This window comes from Rhineura floridana, chromosome 1 (assembly GCF_030035675.1).
Source record: "Rhineura floridana isolate rRhiFlo1 chromosome 1, rRhiFlo1.hap2, whole genome shotgun sequence".
Taxonomy (NCBI): domain Eukaryota; kingdom Metazoa; phylum Chordata; class Lepidosauria; order Squamata; family Rhineuridae; genus Rhineura; species Rhineura floridana.
Window position 1 is genome coordinate 30,417,238 of NC_084480.1, and position 26,931 is coordinate 30,444,168.

At 45.2% G+C, this 26,931-nt stretch overlaps 1 protein-coding gene across 5 annotated transcripts in view; it reads left to right on the forward strand.

The window, feature by feature from the left end:
- Positions 1 to 23,489, forward strand: part of NIM1K (NIM1 serine/threonine protein kinase) — a 46,573-nt gene extending 23,084 nt beyond the window's left edge. For 3 of the 5 annotated variants that reach the window (XM_061617313.1, XM_061617294.1, XM_061617322.1), the window contains 3 exons: positions 15,730 to 16,840; positions 21,468 to 21,736; positions 22,628 to 23,489. In XM_061617313.1, the coding sequence (XP_061473297.1) occupies positions 16,552 to 16,840; positions 21,468 to 21,736; positions 22,628 to 23,377 (1,308 nt within the window). In that variant the 5' untranslated portion in view covers positions 15,730 to 16,551 and the 3' untranslated portion in view covers positions 23,378 to 23,489. The remainder of the gene's footprint in view (positions 1 to 15,729; positions 16,841 to 21,467; positions 21,737 to 22,627) is intronic. The other 2 variants (XM_061617331.1, XM_061617303.1) reach the window with 1 other exon arrangement.
- Positions 23,490 to 26,931: the final 3,442 nt, after the last annotated feature.

Genomic DNA, 26,931 nt, shown 5'->3' on the forward strand with positions numbered 1-26,931 from the left:
TTTATAGTACATTTTCCCATCACTTTCCATATTGCAAAACGTCTGCTGTTTTGGGGAAGCAGGTTTATTGTGTAAGACCTCCCATCCATCCATCCATCCATCCATCCATCCATCCATCCATCCATCCATCCATCCATCCATCCATCCATCCATCCATCCATCCATCCATCCATCCATCCATCCATCCATCCATCCATCCATCCATCCATCCATCCATCCATCCATCCATCCATCCATCCATCCATCCATCCATCCATCCATCCATCCATCCATCCATCCATCCCTCCATCCCTCCATCCCTCCATCCCTCCATCCCTCCCTAGCAATAGCTCTCTGGGCGGTGAACAACAGAAATACAATAAAATCACACAATATAATACAACAAAGCATATAAAAAACAATCTAAGAACAGTTACAACGCATTTAAAACTAAATAACTTAAATTAAAATGCCTCAGAGAAGAGGAAGGTTTTAACTTGGCGCCGAAAGGATAACAATGTCAGCGCCAAGCACACCTCCTCGGGGAGACTATTCCACAATTCGGGAGCCACCTGAGAAGGCCCTAGATCTTGTCACCACCCTCCGGGCCTCCCTATAAGTCGGAACCCGGAGGAGGGCCTTCGTAGTAGACCATAGTGTACGGGTCGGTTCATATCGGGAGAGGCGTTCTGACAGGTATCGTGGTCCCGCGCCGTATAAGGCTTTATAGGTTAATACCAACACTTTGAATCTGGCCCGGAAACATATTGGCAACCAGTGCAGGCGAGCCAGAACAGGTGTTATATGCTCGGACCGCTTGGTCCTTGTTAACAATCTGGCCGCCGCATTTTGCACTAGCTGTAGCTTCCGAGCTGTCTTCAAAGGTAGCCCTACGTAGAGCGCATTGCAGTAGTCCAAACACAAGGTTACCAGAGCATGTACAACTGATGTAAGGTCCTCCTTACTCAGATAGGGATGTAGCTGGGCTACCAATCGAAGTTGGTAGAACGCATTCCGAGCCACCGAGGCTACTTGAGCCTCAAGTGAGAGGGAAGAGTCTAAGAAGACTCCTAGACTACGAACCTGCTCCTTTAGGGGGAGTGTAACCCCATCCAGGACAGGGTATATATCCACCATCCGATCAGAGAAACCATCCACCAACAGCATCTCAGTCTTGTCAGGATTGAGCCTCAGTTTGTTAGCTCTAATCCAGTCCATTGTCGCGGCCAGGCAACGGTTCAGCACATCGATAGCCTCACCTGACGAGGATGAAAAGGAGAAGTAGAGCTGTGTGTCATCAGCATACTGATGACAATGCACTCCAAAACACCTGATGACCGCACCCAACGGCTTCATGTAGATGTTAAAAAGCATAGGAGACAAAACCGACCCCTGCGGGACCCCACATTGGAGAGCCCACGGTGTCGAGCAATGTTCCTCAAGCACTACCTTCTGGAGACGGCCCGCCAAGTAGGAGCGGAACCACTGCCAAGCAGTACCTCCAACTCCCAACTCCGTGAGCCTCTCCAGAAGGATACCATGGTCGATGGTATCAAAAGCCGCTGAGAGATCAAGGAGAATCAACAGAGTTACACTCCCTCTGTCTCTCTCCCAACATAGGTCATCAAACAGGGCGACCAAGGCCGTCTCAGTGCCAAAACCAGGCCTAAAACCCGACTGAAATGGATCTAGATAATCGGTTTCATCCAATAGCGCCTGGAGCTGGGCAGCAACCACTCATTCCAAGATCTTGCCCAGGAATGGAACGTTCGCTACTGGTCTGTAGCTGCTGAAATTTTCTGGGTCCAAGGAAGGTTTTTTCAGAAGTGGTCTCACCACCGCCTCTTTCAGACAGCCAGGGACCACTCCCTCTCGTAAAGCGGCATTTATCACTTCCTTGGCCCAGCCAACTGTTCCATCCGTGCTAATTTTTATTAGCCAGGAGGGGCAAGGATCCAGTACCGAAGTGGTTGCACGTACCTGTCCAAGCACGTCCACGTCCTCGAGCTGAACCAACTGAAACTCATCCAATAAAACATGAAAAGACTGTGCTCCGGACACCTCACTAGGATCAACTGCTATAAAATGGGAGTCTAAGTCCCGGCGGATGCATGAGATCTTATGCTGGAAGTGCTCAGCAAACTCATTACAGCGGGCCACTGATGATTCTACCGTGTCCTATGGGCCTGGATGGAGTAGCCCTCGGACAACTCTAAAAAGCTCCGCTGGGTGGCAAAGAGATGACTTAATAGTGGTGGCAAAATGTTGTTTTTTCGCCCCCCTCACCGCTCCTACATACAGCTTGGTAGAAGCACGAACCAGCGCATAATTGCATCCATCGGGAGTTCGTCTCCATCTCCGCCCAAGCCGCCTCCTATCTTGTTTCATCGCTCTCAGCTCTGGAGTATACCAAGGAGCTGTATGAGCTCTACAGAGGAGAGGGCACGCAGGAGCGATCGTGTCAACAGCCCGGGTCATCTCCGCATTCCACAGATCAGCCAGGGCTTCAACAGGAGCGCCAGTCCTATCAGCCGGAAAATCCCCCAGAGCCCTTTGAAAACCTTCAGGATTCATTAGTCTCCGGGGGCGGACCAATTTAATAGGTCCCCCACCCTTACAGAGGGAAAAGGCCACTGAGAGTCTAAACTTCAGCAAGCAGTGATCTGTCCATGACAAAGGGAGAGATGTAAAACTCCCCACATCCAGATCACTATCCCCATGTCCAGTAGCAAAGATAAGGTCAAGAGTATGCCCCGACGTATGTGTTGGACCACTAACATATTGAGACAGCCCCATGGTTGTCATGGCGTCCATGAAGTCCTGAGCTGCCCCAGACAAAGTAGCCTCAGCATGAATGTTGACATCCCCCAGTACTAATAGTCTGGGGGATCTCAGCAATACCTCCGAGACCACTTCCGTCAGCTCAGTTAGGGAAGCCATTGGGCAGCAAGGTGGGCGGTACACCAAAAGGATTCCCAGCCTGTCCCTCTGGCCCAGCACAAGGTGCAAACACTCCAGACCAGTAACTGCATGGACATGGTGCTTGGTGAGTGAGATGGAACTCTTATAGACCACAGCGACCCCACCTCCCCGACCCTCAGATCTACCATGATGCTGGACCAGGTGCCCCGGTGGGCAGAGCTGGGAGAGACTAACTCCTCCCTGTTCACCCACCCAGGTCTCGGTTATACATGCCAGATCGGCTACCTCGTCCACAATCAAATCATGGACGAGGGAGGTTTTATTATGTACCGATCTGGCATTTAAAAGCAGCAACTGGAGATCTGAGAGTTGGCTGAGAGGACAACCAACAACCCTGCGGGTGTGAGAAGGACCGGAACAAGGCACAGCCATTACATGTCTGGGCCGCGTTCCCCTTACCTGGCACGTCCTTCTTACAGCGCCATATCTCCCTCTGCCCGTCACTACGGCAATTGGGGCCCCCTCAAGTCCCCCCGCTTGATGGAAAAACCTCTTCCCGAGGCACATATTGAAACTTATATATACAGGCACTTAAAAATGCAAACAACTTATATACACAGACATACACACTCACTCACAACACACACTCATATACACACCCACTCGTCCAGTTCAAACCAGCACGCCAAACATAGTCCCGCACTCTGTGCACGCAGACGCCAGCTCTAAGATCTCTCTTCTTCCCATGAAAGACGCCACCCTCGAGAAGTCCAGATGTTAATGGTGGCGAAGAGGCATTGGCCGCCAATGCGAGGCACAAACCGCAGCGGCAGAAACGATAGGAAAAGCCACAGCAGCGACGGAGCACAGCCACGACAAAGGACAAAGCGCAGCGACAGCAGCAGCAGCAGAGGGCACAGCCGCGACGGCGACGCTGGAAAGAGCATGAACCGCGGCAAAAAGCGCCGCAGGCTGCTACGGCGGCAGAGAGGAGACAAGCCGCCCAACAACGACCAGCCGCAGCTGCAGCCCCGGCGAACAGCAAGAGCGGCCCAAGCCACAACGAGGGAGGAAGCAGAGCCCGGCAATAATTGTGCAACAGGTATGTGACTGAATCCCACTCAAAAATGGCAGCAGTCTGGAAGTGCTCCTGATTTAGGATTCCTGGGTGATGCCCTAAAATTGCTTTGTGACTATCACCTCAGGTTTGTGTGCTTATTCCTATACCTCTATCATTCTTAATCAGCTTCCACTTTGTTAAAACTGTTGCAGATGCCATAAGTCAGGGGTGGAGAACCTTTTGTGGCTGGCTGGCAGACCGTTATCTCCCCACCCCAAATTTGACCAATGGACAAGGCCATCAACTTGTCAATCATCTATTGTCATAGAGACATCAGGTGATGCTGTGCTTTGAAGCCCCGGTTGTTGGGGCTTTAAAGAGCAGCGCGGGAGCTGTTTGAAAGCCCTTTACAAGGCTTCATGGGCCAAATGGGGCAATGTGGCAGGCCAGGTTCCCTACCCCTGTCATAAGCTCCACTAAATTAAATGTACCCAGAAAATATAGAACTGGACTTCCAGCTGTTTAGGGAAGGTTGCTGGGGGGTGGGGAGGAGTTGACAAGCAGAGAGAGTGAAAAATTATAGATTTCATGAGGATGATTATCAAAGGTAATCTCATAAAGTTAAAAGAAATCTGAGGGAGCGGCAATTTAAAAATGTTTTCCATTTTATTAGAACCCACACTGATGTTGGTGTGTACTCTGTATTTCAAAGAACAAGACGAAATCTCATCAAAGGCTCTGATAAATAAAATAAAGCTGGAAAGGTAATAACATACAATCATGAGAGGCTGAAATGCTAAATAGGTTGCACCTGGTTGTTTTTATCATGTAAAGTAGCTGCAGCATTTGAAAGCATTTAAACAAAAAGAGGTCACAATTTTTCAAACTTTCTAGCTTGTAGGTTTTGAAAATGAAGTAAAATTATCTCCTGTTTTGAAACCTAGCTCAGGATTTTAACCATTAATTAAAAATAAATAAATCCCTAAACAGTATTCATTGTGGACTTGGTATAAATGGAAATTCAGTGATTTAACACCACATTGTGAGTTAGGGAAAAATTTAGCCTGCCTACCAAGACTTAGTAGCTCCTAACAGCCAATGTGCTGGAGTGGTTAAAGCTGGTAACATGGTGCCCTCCAGGTGTTTGTGGACTCCAGTTCCCATCATCTCTGATCATTAACTATGCTGGCTGGGGCTGGTGGGAGTTGTAGTTAGCAAAATGTGGAGATCATGATGTTGGCTGCCCTTGGCTAGAGTGGCTGACTAAGACCAGGGAGATCCAGCTTCAACTTTCCACTCAGCCATAAGGTCATGAAGTGATCTTAGGACAGTAACTCTTTCTGTCTAACCTACCTCACAGAGTTGTTGTGAGGATAAGGTGGGGGGTATCAAAACTGCCTTAAGGTCCATAATAAACAAAATAGCACATAGCAGAGGAGAGTTCTTGTGCCCTCACCGAATGAACATGTCCTGTAGGCATAGAAAGAAGATGGGATTATAGCCTGATGTGCCATCAAAACAGGATTCCATTCATCCATTCCATTTAAACCTACCATGGGGCTCTTAAAGCAAAAAGGTATGGTATTAAGAGCAAGACCAGACAAACCTAATCTGATCTCCAAAATGGGGCTGCGAGGCCACGTTTGTAGAAACTGTCTTTAAGGCACAGGGTCTGGTATGCGGCCTCCATGGGGGCCAGGGATGGGGAACTTCAGGCACGGGACTCCCTATCTGATCTTCAGGACTCTGCCCAGGTCATGACCCCCTCAAGCCAAACTGGTTCTGCCCCCTCCTCTAGTATTTTACCCAGTGTTTTTTTTGAACAGGACCTGGTTCTCAATAAAAGTGCTATGGGTGTAAGCAGAAAATGACTGCCATGGGCAGTCATACCAGTGAGTATCATCTCTCTCTCTCTCTCTCTCTCTCTCTCTCTCTCTCTGTCTGTCTCTCACACACACACTCTCACACACACTCTCACACACACTCTCACACACACTCTCACACACACTCTCACACACACTCTCACACACACTCTCTCTCACACTCTCTCTCACACTCTCTCTCACACTCTCTCTCACACTCTCTCTCACACTCTCTCTCACACTCTCTCTCACACTCTCTCTCACACTCTCTCTCACACTCTCTCTCACACTCTCTCTCACACTCTCTCTCACACTCTCTCTCTCACACTCTCTCTCTCACACTCTCTCTCTCACTCTCTCTCTCACACTCTCTCTCTCACACTCTCTCTCTCACACTCTCTCTCTCACACTCTCTCTCTCACACTCTCTCTCACACACTCACTCACTCTCTCTCACACACACACACAGAGCGCACTGGTTTTACTTGGCTAGCATGTGCCCTTGACCTGTTTGCCTGGATGGAGAGTGGAGTGTGTGGTTGCACAAACATTTGCCATTGGCCCACCTCTTCCCCTGTTATCTCCTCAGGAACATTAAGTTAAACGTAACACAGCCTTTCCGTGGCCCTGCAATGAGTGAAGCTGACTGGGGGCAGAAGAACACTGAACGCGTTGCAGCATGCACCTTGTTTAACTAAATGATATAGGGGAGCCACAGAAGGGAATACACATTGGTGGCAGCCATGCATCTTCCATGGCTGGTTCATGCATAACCCTTATTGTGTTGGTGGCCAGGGAGAACCATGGACACTTGTTCCCCTTCAGTCTTGGAATGGACTGGGGGAAATGTATCATCTGGTGTGGCCATATGTTTCCAGGTACAAAGAAGAAAAATAAGAATGAATGGTGGGTCTAAAATTAGAGTCATGACAGAAAAATTAAGAATGGGGGGAAAGTGGTTTTCCCCCAAATTTTGCCCTTTTTTGTGGGCCTTCACATCTCTGTGCTGGACTAGATAGGCTTTTGGTCCAGCAGGGCTCTTATGTTTTTATGTCACTGCCGTTTTACTCAATGTTTGCAACATTCTTGTTTTTAACGTATTGCATTCTATGTCCGTATACTTGGGAGACCACTTCATTCCACTTGAGAAGTGAGCTGTAACACACATACACATTTGTTACAATAAATGTGTGTCAGCTTTAAGTGCTACAGCTGCCTTTGTTTCTAGGTGAACATGCATGTGTACTTATGGTTTTACTTATATATATAAAAGCCATACGTCTAAACTTCACTAGGAAGTGGTCTGACCATGACAATGGGGTGACATCCACCACCACCCCATCTCCAGACCACCCCTTCCTCCCTCTAGAGCAAAAACCAAGTCGAGGGTGTATCCTGCCCTATGTGTCGGGTTGGTGACAACTTGATTCAGCCCATGGTCATCATGGAGGCCATAAAGTCCCGAGCCGGAACACTAGAGGCAGCCTCAGCATGGACATGAACATCACCCAGGCCTATCGTTCTGGACTTCTCCAATATCACAGATGAGATGGCGCCACAAGCTCAGTCAGAGAAACTGCTGGGCAGCAGGGTGGACAGTACACCAGCAGCAACCCTAGTTTACTATCTCCTTGGCCCGATACCAGGTGCAGGCCCTTACAGCCATCTGCAAGACAGAGTGGTTTCCTGGTGACAGAGATGGAAATTCTGTAGACCACAGCAACTCCTCCCCCTTGTCCCTGCAGCCTGTATCCAGGTGGGCAAAGCTGGGTCAGATCAACTCCTCCCAGCTTAGCTACCCAGGTCTCGGTAATGCACACCAAATCGGCACCTTCATCCACGATCAAATCATGGATGAGAGTGGTCTAAACAACAACACACACAGGCCACTGGGCACAGCAGATTAGCAATGAGGAACCAATCCATGAGTGGAGTGGCAGTAAGGAACAAGGCGTAGCTAGCCTTGCCCTTGTCTTCTATGCATATATTACACCAGCAGTACTTCACTAGGGAGCATGGATTGGCCATGGCTTCCTTATTCACTGTGAATGTGGGGTTGCCACTATGCAATGTGGGAAATAGTTCTTGGAGGTGTGTCCCTCCATGGGTAGGCAGACTCTACCTTGTTTTTTACCAGAGCTCCTAAGGCTCACCAGTCAGAGCTGGGTGTATAATAATGGCTGGAGATGGGGGCAACATAAAATTCAGGATGGGGGCAACATAGAATTAAGCACATACTCAGCCTGCGCATTTATTTTAAGTACCAGAATTGAGCTCCCAGTCCTGTCACACAGAGATCCATTCCTGATTTTCTTCCTCACAGCAGCCTAATTTAGAATCTGAGGCAGGGGAGCCTTTTTCTGTTGCTATTGTTAAACATTTGGGAATCAGAAACTCTCTGATCATACTGCAAATCACTCAGATCCACCATTAGGTCCAGATCTACCTTCCTCCGCCCATCCCTGCCTCTCTGCTTTGAGATTAGACCTGTTTACTGAACATTCGGCCTGATTTCTTCATGGAGAGATTAGAGTGTTGGTTATTTCATGAACATTCATCCTGATTTGTTTGTAGGGAAATTAGATGATGATCACAATGCGTCAAGGAAGTAGTATCCTACACTTTCCAGGGCATTTTCCCATCACTTTCCTGACTGCAAAAAAGCCCAATCTTCTGGGGAAGTGGGTTTGTTTTGCGTAGCCTGAATTTGCCGTGATGTGACTGAGTCCCACCTGGAAACGGTGATAGTCTAGAAGCGCCCAGTAACATGTTGTGCTTCTTAACCCTTCATTTTGAGCTTGTAGACTTGCCAATTTAAATTTTGAGAAATACCTGGCTGCCTTCTCTTTCAAACAGAGCTACTGTACTGACCCTCCAAAGCAACCTTCCCAATCCTGGAGCCCCCCCAGACATTTTGATCTGCAGCTACCATCAGCCCCAGCCAGCACCGAGAGCTGTGGTCCAAAACATCCGGAGGACACCACTGCTCTGAACGTCATGCCTCATCACAGCAGAGGAAGAAAAACACTCCTGATAATTGTAGTTTCACTTTGCATTAAAGCATACGCTGTTGCACCTCCTTGAGTTAAAAGCAGTGAAAGCTGGGATTACTGCTGCAGGCTGCTTAAAAGCCACTGCTTAAAAGCCAGTCTTGCCAACTGCATCCGGAGATTAAAAGCCTGTTGAAGGGATATCGCTGGAGGTTCAGTAATTGCCGTGCGAGGTCACAAAACAAATTGCCTACTGCTGACTAATTTTTTTTTGACAGTTGGGTTTAAAAATGAACGAGAGGCAAGCTCGGTCTTCTTGAGTAGTCTGCATTAGCTGTATATGGAGTGATGGGCCAATTCCCCTAGCTCACTTTTTCAAAATAAATAGGAAGATTTATTCTGAGTCCAATTTGGACTCCATTGGGATCCCTATGACTTCAGGAGCATGATGGGATCTGAAACCCTCCCTAGGCTCCACCCATGAGCCTCTGTGGCCTGTTGCCATCTTCCCTTTTGGTCTAGCAGACCTTGGTCTAGCAGTCTTGCCGCCCTGGGCTCCTGCCGGCAGGAAGGGCGGGATATAAATCAAATAAATAAATAAATAGCAGCAATGGCAAAGAGGTTTTACTGGAAGTCTTCCTGGTGCCTGCTGGAATATTGCTACAACAGCCATCTTGGTGTCAGGGACCCAGGGAAATGTATTTTCCAGGGCTACCGATTGGGGACTGGGCACCCTGGGAAAATTACATTTCCAGGATCCCTGGCCCACTGTATTGCAGCAGTCACCAGGAAGGAGAGATGCTTCTGGCAAGAACTCCCAGAAAGGTGAATGGGAAGGTTAGAGGGAAGCTGGCATTGGGAGGGTTACATGCCAAGCTGGAGAGCAACTCGTGGAGCAGGAATGTCAACACTGTCCTCGGATTGGGCTCCTTCTAGGAGGAAGGGCAGGATAGAAATTTAATTAAAAAATTGAAGGAGAGTATTAAAAGTGGCTGAAGTTCATATTCTGAACTAGAAAATGACTTTGATGACATCACTGGCTATGGGTGCATTTAAAATATCACTCATTTCTAGTGAGGAAATCTCAGTAAATAAAGATCAACTAAAAATTAAGAAGGGTGAGAGCACCTTTCCTATGAAAGAGAGAGAGATACAGATACATTTGTGTCTGTTTAGGTTAGAAAAGAAATGATGAAAGGGGGGAACAGGAAAGAGATTTGCTCAGGATATGAAGAGAAGGAGCTGGAGTCATCAAGTGAAACTGACTTGCATGAAATAATTTTTCACCTGAAGTTGTCACTCCTGCGCCCCTGCAGACATCTGTAAGAGAAGGAGGGTTGTAAAATAAGCTATAATGTGTTTACCTAAACAACCCTTCTCTATCATGGTCATTTTCTAGTTTAATTTCACTTGCAGCTATTACCCTATTTCTAGTTTTCGTTGTAGAATATCTACAGGGCCGTTTCTGTTCCACTGCAGTTTGGGTTCTGCAAAAATTCAGCTCACTGTTTACTGTGGCTAAATTAAATGCATAATTAATTAAATTATTGTTACATGACTCCACGCTGTTCAAGGGGGAAGGTGATCAATACTGAAAAAAATGATAGCAAAATGAGGACTGGGGAAAAAATGATAACAGCACATACCAATCATATTTGGCTGCCTGATCTCCATTCCTGCTTGCAAATGGACACATGAACTGATGCAATTTCTAATACAGTTTCCAGTTCCAATGTAATTCTCCAACTTGTGGATCCTTTAGGAGGAAATTTGGGGTTAAAAAGGGGGGTAAGTAGACGTACCTTTATGTATTTATTGCCGCCCTGGGATCCTGTTGGGAGGAAGAACGGGATATAAATCTAATAAATAAATAAAATAAATATTTATTTAATTATTTTTATATCCCACAGCTTCAACTTCTGTGAGTTTGACAGCACGATAGCAGTGAGATGCAGCAAGAGCACTCCAAGTCAAAGGGCATGAATGATGTGCAAACCTGTGGTCCAGTTAAGGGATTTATTTGCAGCTTAGTGGTGGAGCATTGCAAAAAGTCTCAGGTTCAATTCCTTCCAGGCAAGGCTGGGAAAGTCCTCCATCTGAAACCCTTGGCGAGCTGTTGCCCGTCAGTAGATAACATAATGGCCAGGCTTATTACAAGGCAACTTCCTATGTTCCTTTGTGGTGGACTGCTTCAGATCATAAACCAAAGCAGTATGAATGACAAGCCCTAGAAGGGAACTGCGTCTGAAACATCAGTCCCGCAGCATGGCCCATAGTTTTAGGAATTATCATTGTCATATAAACTGCCACACAATCTTTTGTTAGATGCAGAGGCATGTGAAAATGAATGCTATGATGTGCCTTTTTTACAATTATATGTGGCATGTGCGGTGGGATTAATGTCAGCGGAGAAGCAAAAATGCAAAAAATAGATTCTGAATAAATTACCAGTGGGCAGAACGGTCTCCTTCTCAGCTGTATCCATCTGCCACTGTTGTCCTAAGCTGCACTGTTCTTAAGCTGGTCTGCTACTTATATCCCCTTCGCTGTCTCTCTCTATACATACATACATACATACATACATAGCGAGAGCGAGAACGAGAGAGAGCCCAGTGCTGAGTGTCTGGTTTTGTCAGAAATCGTAGGGTCCTGAGCTTTCTAAAGTCTTAACAGTGATGCGGCAAATTGTATAAATTAAAAAGCAGTAATAGTGGGAGACTCTCAATTGGCTGGACATGTACTGTCATAATAGGCTTCGCATACTGTCGCCAGGGGAGGGAGAGAAGGAGATGGCGATCAGTCATCTTATTTATTTAGGCTGGCTGTGTGTAGTTGTGCACAGGCAGTGACTATTTGGTTTGGGTTTTCTGTTGAGGTTGAGTCTTGAGGTTTTCTTGGGGACGGGGACGTAGCTCAGTGGTCATGCATTTGGCTTGCACGCAGAAGGTTGCAAGTTCAATCCCCGACATCTCTAGGCAGGGCTAGGAGATACACCCACTGAGACCCTGGAGAGCTGCTGCAAGTTAGTGCAGACACTATTGAGCTAGATGGACTAATGGTCTGATCCATTGTAAGGCATGTTGCTGTGCTATTGTCAGTTTGCTCTCAGTTCTGAAAATTGCGCCCAGTTTGAAGAGTATGTGTTTTGCCTTGTGGAGTTGCACAGTCTGCTAGCATTGCCAGATCTGCTTGTACATGTGTACATGTGAATCCATACTTTACATGTGTGTTCACGGAAGTATCACTGTGGAGATCTTTACGGGAGACAGGGTGCCTCCAGACTGCCGCTATTTTGCAAGGGGGACTCAAGCATATGCTGGAACTCCAGACATGCACAATTAAAGTGCTCTGTTGCCCAAATGCAACAAATCCACTTTTTTAAAAAAAAAAAAAACCCAGACCTTTTATAGGTAGGAAAGTGATGAGGAAATGCTCCAAAAAATGTGGGATGAATGTATCAGTTATGGGAAGACGTGTAAGCACCTGTGAGGATGAATGTTTCTTGTCATATAACTGTCCTGTAAACAAATCAGAATGAATGCTCAGTGCATATTCCATAATATGCTGAAATCCGTAACTTTTTGTATCACCAGTGTTCTGGTTTATTTTTGTCTGCTTTTGTTGCACTATAGGCCCCACCCCCTATTTGGTAACAGATCAAACGGAAGCAGAATAAACCCGCCACTAATGCACCTTTATTGTGTCAAGAACATGTTGCAGAATACACCTGCCATAAAACTTCTATCTGGAGGACCCAGTATTGCAATGGATACAACTACTTTGGAAATGCCCCCAAGGAGTGGCAGGGAGGTCATGAGGGATCTCTGGCCAATCTAAACTCTCAGGCAGGTGACTGAGGTGTCTTCTGTGAAGCAAGGTGGAAATGTTTCCTAGGAAATGTAAATTAGACTTAATCCAATTACCAGTGAAATATATGTGCTGGAGGATGCCTTATTTGTTGCTGTTCCAGGTTTAATGAACAGCTAAATAAGGGTGTCTGCTTGCGTTAGGTATGGTAAGGTTCTGTGGTATTAATTTAGCGTTTGCACATAAGTAATCAAAAGGTTCATTATGCACATTGGTTCTCGTGGGGAGATTCTGTAAAAGACCTATTAGGGAGAAGCTTTTTAGCAAGAACTACGGGGCTTCCACTGTTAGAAAGGTACTTAGTTTGACCTAACTGTGGCTTTCTTAGATTCCTTGCCATTGTCCCATGCTCATTGCTCAGAGGAAAGCCAAAAGAAATACTTAGGGCAGCATTCAACTAAATAATTGCACAAATGGAATTACTTCTGCTTGTGCTAGAGGACTTCTCTCTTCTCTGTGCCTATGTCCCACACCCCTAAATGTGCTCCAGAGCGTTGGCAGAACCCCCAGAACAGATTTAGGGGGCACATGGGGGAGGAGAAAGGGGCGGAAAGTCTACTTGTGCTAGCAGAAGTCATTCTATTTGCACAATGTTACTTAGCGCTATTTTGAATATAACCCATGTGGACCACAGAAAGCTGCTTTCTACCAGGTCAGGCCATTGGTCCATCTAGCTGAGTATGATTGGCAGTGGCTCTCCAGAATTTCAAGCAGAATTTCAACCAGCCCTAGCCGGAGATGCCAGGGATTCAACCCAGGAACTCCTGTATGCAGAGCAAATCATCACTGAGCTACAGTCTCTCCCACAGGGGAAGCTGCGTGTGTACATAGAAGCCTCTTTTAGTTTGGTTGAACATTTAATAATCTTTATTATTTTATTAGATCTATTAATAACTTTTCTGTTAGTGATTGAAAAAATGAACAACTGTGTATATGCCATTCCCATCATTTAACTATAAAGCCATTTATATATCAGTGTTCTAGTTCCCAAATTAAGACACAGTTTTGGAATTCCAAAGCTTGATGCATATGTATGTACTAGGGGCTTCACCCCGGCTTGCTTCACTCGCCAACCCTGCCTGCTGTCACCAGCACACCCCAAACATGGGTTGCCAGTGCTTCCTTGTTCCCCCTCCCTCCCCCTGCACACAGGTTGCCAGCGCTCCTCCTCCCTCCCCCATGGGGTACCAGCCAGCATTCCCTCCTTCCCCCCAAGTGGTTTTTTTTCAATTTTGGGAGAAAAAACAAAAAAAACGGGGAAAGGGGGGAGCCTCCCTGAAAATTTCTAGCTTTTTTCCTGTGCCTTCACATGTCTAGCTGTGGCCCTTCTCCAGGCCCTTTTCCTGGACAAAGCTCTCCAGAGAGAGTATAGTGACTTAGGTATATGAGCTGGCCACTTCGGTGGAAACCAGTGACCTGTCTCCATTTTTTAAAAATTTGCATATATTAACTTCAAAATACACATTTTTGCAAAACAGCATGTTTGCATTTGTCAGAAATGTGTACATTTCAATCTTGTTTTACATTTTTTAATTGTGTTTTAAATTGTTTTTAAAAGATGTGTTTTAAATATGCATATTTGTTTTAATGTTTTTAGTTACTGTAAACTGCCCAGAGAGCTTTGGCTATGGGGCGGTATATAAATACAATAAATAAATAAATAAATCTGCTGTAAATTAGCAAACTGCATGAAATGGTGTCATGTGTAGTTTGACCCTTGGAAAAATTCGGAGCTTCGGTTCCCCTAGACAAATAGAGATTGTCATATCAACCAGACGTTGACATGCGAGGTTTCATTTCTGTTGGAGAAGAAGACAAAGCAGGGGCAGAGAACCTATCGCCCTCCAAATTGGATTGATTGATTGATTATTACATTTATATCCCACGTTTTCTCCAAGGAGCTCAAGGTGATGTACAAGGTGGTTCTCTCCCTCCCCATTTAATCCCATACAACCCTGTGAGGTAGGTTAGGCTGAGAGACTATGATTGGTCCATGGTCACCCAGTGAGCTTCATGGCCGAGTGAGGATTTGAACTCTGGTTTCCCAAGTTCTTGTCCAAACACTCTAACCACTAACAGATTCATGACCAATGGCCATCCTGGCTGGGGCTGATGGGAGTTGTAGTGCAACAATATCTGGAGGGCCACAGGCTCCCTGCCTTTGCCCTAAAGCCATGCTAAAAAGAGTCTGATTTGAGGGGGGATTTGAAGGAAAAGAGAAGGGAGGTGGCAACTGTTTGGGAAGCACATTCTAAACCTGAGAGTCAGCAAGGGAGAGTGACTAAAGATCTTCAAGAAAGCAGGAGAAGTAGCGCTGGAGGAGTCAAGGTCTTGGTCTAAAGCAGGGGCGGCTATAATCTCTGTCCCTCCAGATATGGGTGAACTACAACTTCCATCATCTGTGACCTTTGGCCATGTTAGTTGCTACTGATGAGAGTTGTACTCCAGCAGTGTCCGGAGGGACACAGATTATAGCCACCCCTGGGATAGGAGCACGTTTTGAAAATAGGGATAGAAAGATGTGGTGGGGCAGGGCCACAGAGGTCTTAACTTGGTAGGCAAGAGTCAGAATTTGGAATGCTAAGAGAGTTAAGTTCAGCAGGCAGAGTTGAAAAATATGTAGGGTCAGCCTCTGCACATCTCTGGATCTTGCAGCAAAGCCGCTGGGCTACCAAAATGATTATTTAATTGGTTATGTAAAGATGCCTCCCTGCCCTTTTAAAAGAGAAGGGAGCATAGAGGGCATTCATTTTCCCAGCAGCTCTCTTTCTCCAGCAGACACTTGCTTATACTGGCTGCGGTTGCAGATGATCCACAGATAGCCTTACAAGCTCTTAATGCCCTGTTAAAAGGTGAGGAAAGAGGAGATTGCCACCAGGTTCACTGATTACCTGTAAGCAACATTGAAGGGCAGGATGCAATTAACGAAGCTTTCTAAAGCTGAAGCAACAGAGGGAGAAATCCACTGCTTGGTGAGAACTCTTGGGCGGTTTCTGCAAAGTAACGTGGCTTTTTTGTTTCTTTTGTCGGTTGCATCTTCCTCCTCTTAGGAACACATTGCAGCTGGCGATGTTTTGAGAAGCCTCAGCCTTCAAAGAAGGAGGGGTAAAGTGGCTGCAGTTACTTCATCCTTTGCTGCCCTGCCATGTGATTTTGGTGCTGCTAAGAAAGGGTTTCTTTCCGCTCTTCTTCCTCTTCTGCCAGCAACAGCCTTTTACCGACAATGGCAACGCGAAAGAGCCCAGGTGCGCTTTCTACAGCAGGGATTCAAGGGAGCACCCGAGCATTTCGAAATTGGAGCAGAAGTGTTGCTGGCGAAAGAATGGAGCGATGAAAGAATCCCAGTCTTCACCTCTTGGACTGGGACCTGAATCAAGGAGGGAGGACCAGATCATCTCCTACCTGATGAGGTCAGCTGTTCAAAGGGACCTGGACATATTCAAAGCAGCTGCCGCGAGTTAAACACTCTGTTTGTATGCATGGAATGATAAAGCAAGTGTGAAAAAAGGTTGTATTTTGCACACCCATGAGGCATTCCCTCCCTGCTTTTGTGATGTAGAGTTCACAGCTTTAATTGCAAATCTTTCATTAATCCTGCAGATTGTGACCCTTCAGCACTTTTGTTAAAATGGCTAGTTAAACATGGATACAAACGGATCTTCATTTTGTCCGTAATTCATTTATTTGGAAGAAACTTACAATGCATTTGCTGGAAGACACGTTTAGTGCTGAATGAACTGATATCTTCAACTCTTGTTAGCTAGTGCCTAAATGGTTACAGATTCTGTCATGTCTGGATCAGCATTGCTGAGATCTTCCTGCATGCGGATCAGCTTGTTAAAGCCAATGGATATGTGATTGCCCCCTGGACTATGACCACAGGATATATCAGTGGCGGTCTAGGGAGCCACCGATATGTTAGATGGACTCGGGAAGACAGCGGAGAGGACTATACGAAGAGTGAGGTCTACGCGGAGGATGAGCGGGGCAGGCAGCACCGGTTGACCCCTTTTGAGAAACTTACCCTGGATATGTCCCAGGATGAAAAGGTGGTGAAAGAACTAACTCTTGGGAAGAGGATTGGGTTCTACCGCATCAGAGGGGAAATAGGGAGTGGGAATTTTTCCCAAGTGAAGCTTGGAATTCATGCCCTGACCAGAGGTAGGTGTGTGGAACAAGAATTTATGTGTAGCAAGAGATATAGGATGCTTCCATATAGCTGTTTGTTGTGGGATTGGTGGTACACATACATGCAAGGATTTTTTACAGCATCTGCATGATGGCTTAGCATCAAAATGCTGGTCTGTATTCCACGCCCCTACCCCCCATTTTATCTGGATTTACCCTTTCTGAGAAAAATCCAATGAGCAAAAAGCATTGTTGCCAATGACCTGTGTGCAAGTACCTCAATGACCCGTTGACAAATTCAGCTTCCATCTGGAAGCACCCATAGAGTGGAGACTGAGGAATGATAAGGCAGTGTGTGGATGCACTACATAATATGCTGTCTCCCAGGTAAATGAAGGGGATACACTGAAGACGATGTCCAGAGCTGGTTTATCTCTTTACCTGCCCTTGCACCAGCTGCCTCCCATGCCAAGCGCAAGGATTTAGCTATGAGTTAGCTGCCCTTTTTAGCATACGTTTGAACTCTCTCTTGGGATAGTAGACTGCTACAATGACAGACTCCCCCTTCTCCCCCCACTCTAGTTTTACAGTGCATTCCAGTCAATATTAATAAATAGGAGAGCAAGACCAAGGAGTGTTGGTTATTTTAGAATGGGTGGGCAACCTTTTAAACGTTTGGGCCCATTCTTCCTTGTGGGGGAGGTATAGGTAGGGGCCACAAATGGAGAGTGGGCAGAGCTGAAGCCAGAATTGGGTGGGAACACTCCTCCTTTCCTCCATCATCCATTCAGTCTCTCACACACAAACTAATCCACCACCCCCATTAATTCTCTCTTCCATTCATTCATTCATTCTCTCTATTTTTGGATTGTAGATCAAGTGCTATAGAAATGAGTGGTTATGTAGCGGATACTCTAAATCAGGGGTGGGAAACCAGTGGCCCTCCAAGTGCTTTTGAGTTAGAGCTCCCATCATCCCTAACCACTGGCCATGCTGGCTGGGGCTGATGGTAGCTGGAGGCCAACATCATCTGGAGGGCCCCAGGTTCTCTCCACCCGCGCTATAAATGATACAATTTTGTCTGGGATAAGCGCCTTGGATGTTAGCACTAATATAGGTTGTTCTTTATCCCCAACTTGCTTCCCGGTTTTCTGGCTCTGCAGTGTGTGTCTCTCCCCTGGTGAGTGTAAGCCACACTGAAGCTCCTTTATATGTACTTTACCCACGTGGATGCCACTTTCTCTGTAGTTGTAATTAGGGATGGGTGAGAATTTCGCTGAATTCGGATTTAGCACTGGAATTTTCAGTGGTCCTCATATTCTCCATCTTTGCGGAGCGATCCTGTTTGCTCTGAACTTCAGTGGCTTTCCTCTGACACTGGTTCCCCCCCCTCAAATATTCCCTCGAATATATTGTTCTTGTACTGTTTTTATGCACAGCACAGCATTACATCTCTCTCTGTCTTCCCCCCCCCCGCCATCCTCTTCCACTCCAATAACGCAAACTCCAAATGGGAGGGGAAAAGACAAGGCTCAACCATGTTGACTCTAGGAGGAGGGAGGGCACTGAAAGCTGCTTTGCTCCTTAGCTGGTTTGCGCTTGCTTGCTAACTTGAAAACTGACCAGCCTCAGTCACAGCAAAGAAGGAGGCAGCGGCAGCAGCAAAGCTGCTTTCCTTTCTTTTATCAAGATTTTCTTTCAAATTATCAATACTTTCTTTTAAAATACTGGCATTTTCTTTCATTTATCAAAATTTCATTTGAAAATATCGATCTTTTGAAAGAAAACCAATATTAATATCAATATTTTTGGAAGAAAATACAAATATTAATATCAATATTTTTGGAGAGGGGAAAAATCAGACCGGTAAAAGCAGCAGACAGAGGACAAAGGACGAACCCAAATTGATACTGCCTGTTAGATTGATAGAATGCTTTTGAAGCGGCACCAGCTAACGGATCCCATCCCTAGTTGTGATTCCTGCTGATATCATGTTTTTATGTGCCTCTAGCATTTAGGACGTATCTCTTTGCTCACATCAAATCAATTGATCTCCCCTCCCTGGAACCCAATCCATTCCACCCTTCCATGGCTGGTCTCGTGTGGCAAGGGCAACGCAAAAGAGCACAGGTGTGCTTTCTACAGTTGGAATTCAAGGGAGTGCTCTTGCATTTTGAAACTGGAGCCGAAGTGTTGCCAATTAAATAATGAAGTGATGGAAATTCCAGCTTGATAATTAAATGAGCTTGTAATTCTTGAATGATTATTGTGTGTGTGTGTGTGGGTGGGTGTGGGTGTGGGTGTGGGTGTGGGTGTGGGTGTGGGTGTGGGTGTGGGAGAGGGAGAGGGAGAGAGGGAGGTCTGCCAAGTTATCAGTTAGAACAGTAGGAAATACAGAGGAAATTGATCTGGTGTAAAGAATCCTGAAGTTTGCAGACCATTATCATGTTGTTGTTTTTATTTGTTTGTTTGATTGATTTATATCCTGCCCTTTCTCCCAGTAGGAGCCCAGGGCAGCATGTCTGCCATCACCCAAGATGACAGCAGGGGCACCCACACCACCATCTTGGATGATGACAAGCATGCATGCACTGATACGGCAACATGGCCAGCCTGAGTCAGTGGTGAGGGGAATATCGCCTGGGAGGGTGGCTCCTGTTCTGCAATCTGCAGCATCAGGTCCTAGGGCACATGCTCCACGACCCGATGCTAGCATGGATTGCGGAGTGGGAGCTACACCCACCCAACCCCAGTAGCAGGGGCCCAACCTGGCCGCCCGTTGGTGCCAGGCCTGCATCTTCCTGCATGTGGAAAATACTTCCATTGTTTTGGATTCTGCACATGGAGACTCATACTGGATCCTGCTGCTGGACAAATCTTATGTAGATTGGATTTGGAGATACATATATGAATGTACAATTGCTGCCGTTTTGGATTTCTGTTGGACATTCATAAGAGTATACAAAGCTCAAACTACATAGTTCCCTTTCAGTTGTTATCCAAATAATTGTAATCATGTGGAGAATGATAGGAGAGCCACATCTGCCAGCCCCCACATGTTGGGGGGAGGGTTGTGTCTGAAGAGGACAGGCTGCTCTACCCACATGGCTCTTCCCATGGTTTAGAACCTGGATTGTGCATGGGGGAGCCTAGCACCATGGTAGAGCATATGCGTTTGCATGCAGAAAGTCCCTGGTTCAATCCACAGCATCCCCACTTAAAAGGTTCAGGGAGCAGAAGTTGGGAAAGACAACTGACTTAAAACACTGAAGCTGCTCTTCATCCAGATGGATCCCAGGGCAGCATACAACAATAAAAGAGCTTCCTATGTTCTTCCTCTCTTTTTTTAATGGTTTCTGAGGGTTTGCCAGGCCTTCTCTTTGCAGCCTTAAGGGACAGAAAACACCTTTTTTGAATTAAAAATGAGAACAAAGAAAAGATGTTTGAAAATCACCGTGTTCATAACAGCACTTCTTGGTCCAGAATGATTTCAAACCTGTATAGTCATGTATGAAAATTATCTGGTTGCAGCTTCGGGACCAGGCTGTGCATGTTAGCCATCCTAGATTCTCTCTCTCTCACACACACCTTTTCTACACCTTTTAAAGTTTTGTGGGTTTTTTTGCTGTGTGGGCCTGTCAGCTATTGAAAGGTCAGCAGAGTTAACACAGTAGTTGCAACAAATCGGTCTGTTAAGACCTCTGGTAAAGGTGAAAAAGAAAAGGGTTTATTTTCACTAAGTGCATAGCCATCATTCTGAGTAAGAGCTCAGAGACACATCCTCACAACAGGGAGAGAGAACAAAGGAAGAATGTGTGGTCTGAGAAGAAGCAGAAAGATGCTCAAAGTGACAAGGGGGTCAGTGAGAGGAACACAAAACATTACTCTTTCTGTCTAGCACCTCCCACTGGTTCAGGTAGCTAACTACAAGTGTTGTTGCTTCATTCCAACATGGGTATCATGGAATAGATCCAGCACTGAGTATATTGGACAATATTGGCATCTGGTTGGCCACTGTGAGAACAGGATGCTGGATTAGATGGGCCACTGGCCTGATCTAGCAGGCTCTTTTTAAATAACTAGAACAGTTCCAGATATCTTAAGTACCACACATCAGCTGAAAAGTGGCTTTGTTCTAAGCAAACAGCAGGGATGGGAAGTCTGTGGCCCTCCAGATGTTCTTGAACTTCAGATCCCATCAGCCCCGGCCGGCGTAGCCAATGTTCAGGAATGATGGGAGCTGGAGTCCAGTGACCTCTGGAGGGTCTCAGGTTCCCACCTCTGAAATAGAGGGTGAGCGAATGCATCTGTGTTGGGGAAAGCACTTACCTGACCTTTGTCAAATGCATGCATGCTAATTGAAAGGGGAACGTTAAGATATAATAATACAAGACATAACAAAGGAAAGCAGATCTAGGAGCCACAACTTAATTGTAGAGCAGAAGCTTCTGTTTGAAGTCCCAGATTCGGTCTGTGGCATCTCCATTCAAAAGGATCTCAGGTGGCCAGATGGGAAAGCCTTCTGTCTTGAGGCTTTGCAGAGCTCCTGCAAGTCAAAACAGACACTTCTGGGCTAGCTGGATCGAGGCTGTTCATGTGATTTTCTTTTTTAAGCATGGACTCTGTTACATGTACTAACCATAAACAACTGTAATTCCAGAAAAAGTAGCTATCAAGATTTTGGATAAGACAAAATTAGACCAGAAGACACAGCGGTTACACTCCCGTGAGATTTCCAGCATGGAGAAGCTACACCACCCAAACATCATCAGGCTTTATGAGGTCATGGAGACACTTTCCAAACTGCACCTGGTGATGGAATATGCCAGTGGAGGTGAGCTCTTTGCTAAGATCACGACAGAGGGAAAGTTATCGGAAATGGAGAGCAAGCACATCTTCTCCCAAATTGTGTCTGCCATTAAACACATGGTAAGTCCATTCAATTAGTCCCTCCAGTGGCCCTGCATTTCCTCATGCATGTCTTGCTGTAAAGAGAAGCGAGACCGCTTGAGATGTCCATCAATCTTTGTTTTGAGTAGTGAGGGTATAATATGTCGACGTGGCAAGTGGCTCAAGCTCAGTCTGTCTGCATATAAGCAAACATTTGCTTTGGGGGCTGTTTTTGTGGCGGTGAATATTTAACTTTGATTTTATCCTTTCTGCAACTTGAGGTGTGTTTTGTATGGGATATCTTTTGCTGGAAAAATGCGGCCACCATGTAGGTGTAAGTGGTTCATGTATGTGTTTTTGCAAGTATCACTACAATCTGTTGAAGCACTAACCAACAACTCTGGTTTGTCAGGCCTGCAGCTAGAAATGTTGTGATGAGGATCCTCTCTGGTGGGAATTCATTATCAAATAGTAAGAACATACAGGTAGCTCAGGATATTTAACTGCTTAATTATATTAATGTTTAGTGAGCAACTGGGCAGAATGGTGCCTCGATACTTTTCTGTACATCTCCACAAGTAAAAGAACTAGAAAATAACTGGGATTTCTTTTTCGCTGGGTGGGTAAGAGAAAGAAAGGTTAATGAAAGCTTAAAAATGTAATGAAAGGGCCTGGAATATCCTGAAGAGTCCCATAGCTCCCTCTCCATCTCCTGTGGCTGCAGCCCTGCTCATGGCTTTGAATAGAAGACTGGTGAAAGTATATTTTACTTTTTAAAAAACGGATAGTCATTCAACCTTTTATTTAAAAAGACTTCTATGTTTGCATTTGCCACAGTTATAAAAGGTAAATATTCCAGTTTTCCTAAACAGCTTACCTTGAAAGAGCATGTTATTATTATTATTATTATTATTGTGTTTTACTCTGCAGCATGAGAGCAACATAATTCACCGGGACCTGAAAGCTGAAAATGTATTTTACACCAGTGACGCCTGTGTGAAAGTGGGAGATTTTGGATTCAGCACAATAAGTAAAAAAGAGGAAATGTTGAACACTTTTTGCGGCTCTCCTCCTTACGCCGCCCCGGAACTTTTCAGGGACGAAAGCTATGTTGGAGCTTATGTGGACATCTGGGCACTAGGAATTCTTCTGTATTTTATGACAACTGCAGTCATGCCCTTTCGAGCAGACACAGTGGCCAAACTGAAGAAGACCATTCTTGAAGGGATATATGTATTGCCGCCGTTCCTCTCGGAACCTTGCCGGAAGCTGATTCGAGGAGTTCTTCATCCATTACCATCAGAACGTTATTCCATTGAGTACATTATGAACAGTGAATGGATGAAGGGAGTACAGTATCCCAAGCCCATGAAATCATTTAAACTGGATCCAAAGTACTTGTCGGAGAGCAGAACACTCGGTGAGGAAGAAGCCGAAGTGAAAAACATCCTGAACCATTTGGGAATCGCAGAGGAGCACATTCAGAATAATCATGGGAGAGATTCTCACAGCTCAATAACTGGGATCTACCGAATTATTTTGCACAGAGTACAAAAGAAAAGGGCCATGGAGGCTGTTCCTATAATCAGCCAACCAGAATCCAGAGAGCATGAATCAAAGAAAGCTCAGTCTACCTATCGGGGCCTCAAACACTCATCTAAGCTCTGTTTGATTTTATAAAGAATGCGGCTGTGTTGGTGTTCAGCAAACCTTACTGAGTCCTTTTGTTTGGCACCCATCCAGCTCTCAGCATTTTTTGTAATTTTGAATTAAATAAAAAATGATGTCTTAAGATCTCCTCTGTGTGATTCCATCCAAGACTCTATTATTTGAGCTTTGTAAGCTTGTTGCAAAGAATTTTGCCTGTAAAACTAAGGGAGATCATAAATGGCAAACATACTGTGCAATCCCTTGTATGTTTACTCAGAAGTTACATTGTATTCAATGAGTGCATACTCCCACTCCCAAGTAAATGTGCATAGGACTGTAGGCTTTAGATTGCAGCCTTAAATATAGTTACCAGGGAAGTTACCAGGGAAGTGCATGGGGCTTGCCTCTGAGCAAGCATCCTTAGAAACACACTATTGGACTGTAGTGGAGGAAGCAGAACAACAGCTGCAGCGTCAAATAATTGCCTCCAATGCAGATCAACAAGCCTTAGCAAAAGAAGCAGCTGCAGTGCCAGGATGAGACACTCCAATTTTAGGGGGCAACAGGGAGGTTCCAAAGAGAAAAAGTTGTATCCCATGGTAGTCCTACTTAAAGTATATCCATTCAAGTTAATGGACCTGATGAACTTAGGTTCACTGATTTCAGTGGACCAACTCTGAGTAGGATTAGCATTGAATACAAACCCTTCAAAACTGCCAGAAGGCAGCGAGCTGAAAAGCATGCTCTCTTGCAGTAGTGTTGCAAGGTCCAATGGAGCAGGCTGAAGAGGAGGACCACATGGGTCTATGCTTTGGTAAAGCTTTTACCTGGCAGCCATCCTGCCATCTTCTTGTACAGCATGCATTAATACAGAAGAGAGCAGTTCCAAGCCAGATGCAGTGTGGGTGCATCAGGCCACAGTGGAGAAATAGATGACAGGGACATTATCTCCTAGTCCACCTCATTTGGAGGTGGGGGTGAGGCATGTGTGTAACAGAATTTAGTATCAAAACGTTAGCTGCAACTGCTTCTTTTCCCTGAGATGTTGCAATTTAAACATGAATGTTTCATGCCTTCATTCCTTTGAAGGAAGACTGCTGTGAATAGGAAGTAAGAAGTGCATAGGCTTTGCCTATAAGGATCCCATGTTCATTTGATAAATGACCATTTATTCAGTTTAGGTAGGCAGAAGACTTAACCCAAGTTAGAGCATTCAGCTATGACGTCTTTCTCACTTTAGCTTTTTAGTGGTTTCAGAGATGTTGACTATATGTGGAAGTACTGAAATAGTCTATGTACTACCACCTGCCTGTACCTTGGATGCAGTTTACTATTTTAAATCATGTTTGTAGAGTATCATGGGGGGGGTGCTGGATCTGGCAGCTTTTGCAATTTTAAGTTGGAGGAGTTATGCCAGTTTCCTCCTCAACAGCCTTCCATGCTAATCTCCATGTTGTTGCACAGAGTTCCTTCAAGTCTTCAGAGAGGATTTTCAAGTCCATAACGAGAAGGGGGGGCAAACCCTGAGAATGGCCCCTTCATGAACAAAACCGGAATCAGTATTTTAAAAATTGGATGGTGAAGACTTAATACCCTTTCCAGTTTAGAGTAAGATTTCTAATATGTCACCTTAAGTATTAATTCAGGGCCACAATCCAACACATTTAGATATAACAAGACCCAACTATTATCAGCAGGCTTCAATCATGCTAACGTTTTTATAGTACTTCACTTTTCTTCAAGTTATTTCTGATATTTCTTAGCCATTTAGGTTCTAAAAACTGAGGATACAGGTCAGTTTCTAGTGTTCATTTATCCAAACCAGCTATTCCCAAGGCAGTAGGGAGAGCTTCCTTCACTATACTAGAAATCCTACATTGGTGAGCTCATCCTTGCATGTCCCTGTCCCTACATATATTCACTAATGGGCAAAAAAACTTGGCGGTTTAAGAACGTATCTATAGCCAACAGATATTTCTACCAAACTTTTAAATGCAGGGAAATTGGGCAGCTATAGTGAATGGAGCAGGAGATCTGACCTCTCTGAGAGGTTGTACTGCCCTACAAATTTGTAAAAATGCAAACACAATTTGGGCTGATCTTTCACAGTCCAGCCCACTTCTTGCGTAGCTTGGAAGAATTTGGTAACATATGTCTGAGCACATGGTGAGCGGTGGCAACAACTGCAATCAGCCCAGAGAACAAGACACATGCTGTGCTGATCTTGTTTTAGCAGGGAGAAAGCAACAATATTAAGGTAGTTGATATAGTTACTTTAAATATGTTTGATATACTTTACAATTATAGTGAAGTTTCCTATAGTAAATAAATTTTTTTTGCTTCTGTTTCTGTGAATATGTGAAGTACAGTTTGCATAAGTTACGCTAAAAAAACCCTCCAAAACCAATTGTGGAATAATAGCACTGATTAGGAGGGAGGAGGGGAGAGCAGGTTTGCATGCTTTTTGAATTCATGGGATTTACTCCTGTACAATCATGTTTAGCAAATGTGAAACTGACCAGGAAGGGAAGAAAGGAGATTGGGTGGGCAGGCACTGGGCAGAAGGAAAGCCCATTTCTTTTCCAGAAGAAAACACTGTGAACAGTATCTTTTTCAGGGTTTCCCCCACCTTTTTATTCTACAGCAGGCACATGTAGCCTCCCACCCAAATTTAAACCAAAGCTGTCCCTGGCCACATCCTCACCAGACCTTTATTTCACTTTAGACAGGCAGAGAGGCCTAAGAGACGCCCTATTCTCCTCCCAGAGCTACAAGAAGGGCTAACTGTTAAACCGCTCTGGCCACTAGACCTCCATCAGGGGAGCAGAAGTCTCCTCCCAACTCTCGGCATCCTTCACAAACGACACTTCCCGGGACTCTTTGGGGGAAGCCATGACTATCTGAAGTGAAATAAATGTCTGGCATGGGTGTGGCTACCTGATTAGCCAAGCCAAACAGCTGTGAATCTGGCTTTTAGAACACTGACAGTTGGTTCTTACTGAGCATGCCTGACTTATAATAGACTTCAATGTTTAATTTCTTTAAATTAATTAAAAATCAGCCATGCTTTTTTTTTTTACTTTCAAACTGCAGAAGATGAAGGCCAGAGTATGGGGCAAGTTCAGTAATAGGATTACAGGTAGTCTGTGAACATGGCTGATTTTTAATTAATGTCAACAAATTATGAGACCACTGACAGAAAAAAGTCCAATAGGGGTCCTCTTATTTTACACTCTTGATTCTCTCCGATTGTTTGGTGTATCGTCATGAAAACTTAGAGGGCTGTTAAGCAAGCATTTCTGAGTTTAGGGCTATAAGTTTTGTAAGTTTTTGTTGTGAAATGATCTTATGGGAAGCAGTGAAATGGCATGGGGGTATTTTCAATTTAACCTTGCAGAATGCAAAATCCATGCTGGCTATGTTATATAGCCACTCTCATGGCTGTATAATTCAGACTTGCATGCACATGTGTAGCCAGTGGCTAAGTTTGCTTCTGTACTTCAAGCTTAAAAGCCAGTTTTGTGCTATCTTACTATATGCCTAGATATTTTTAATGGCTTTACACAAAGGTTTGTTTCCTCAAA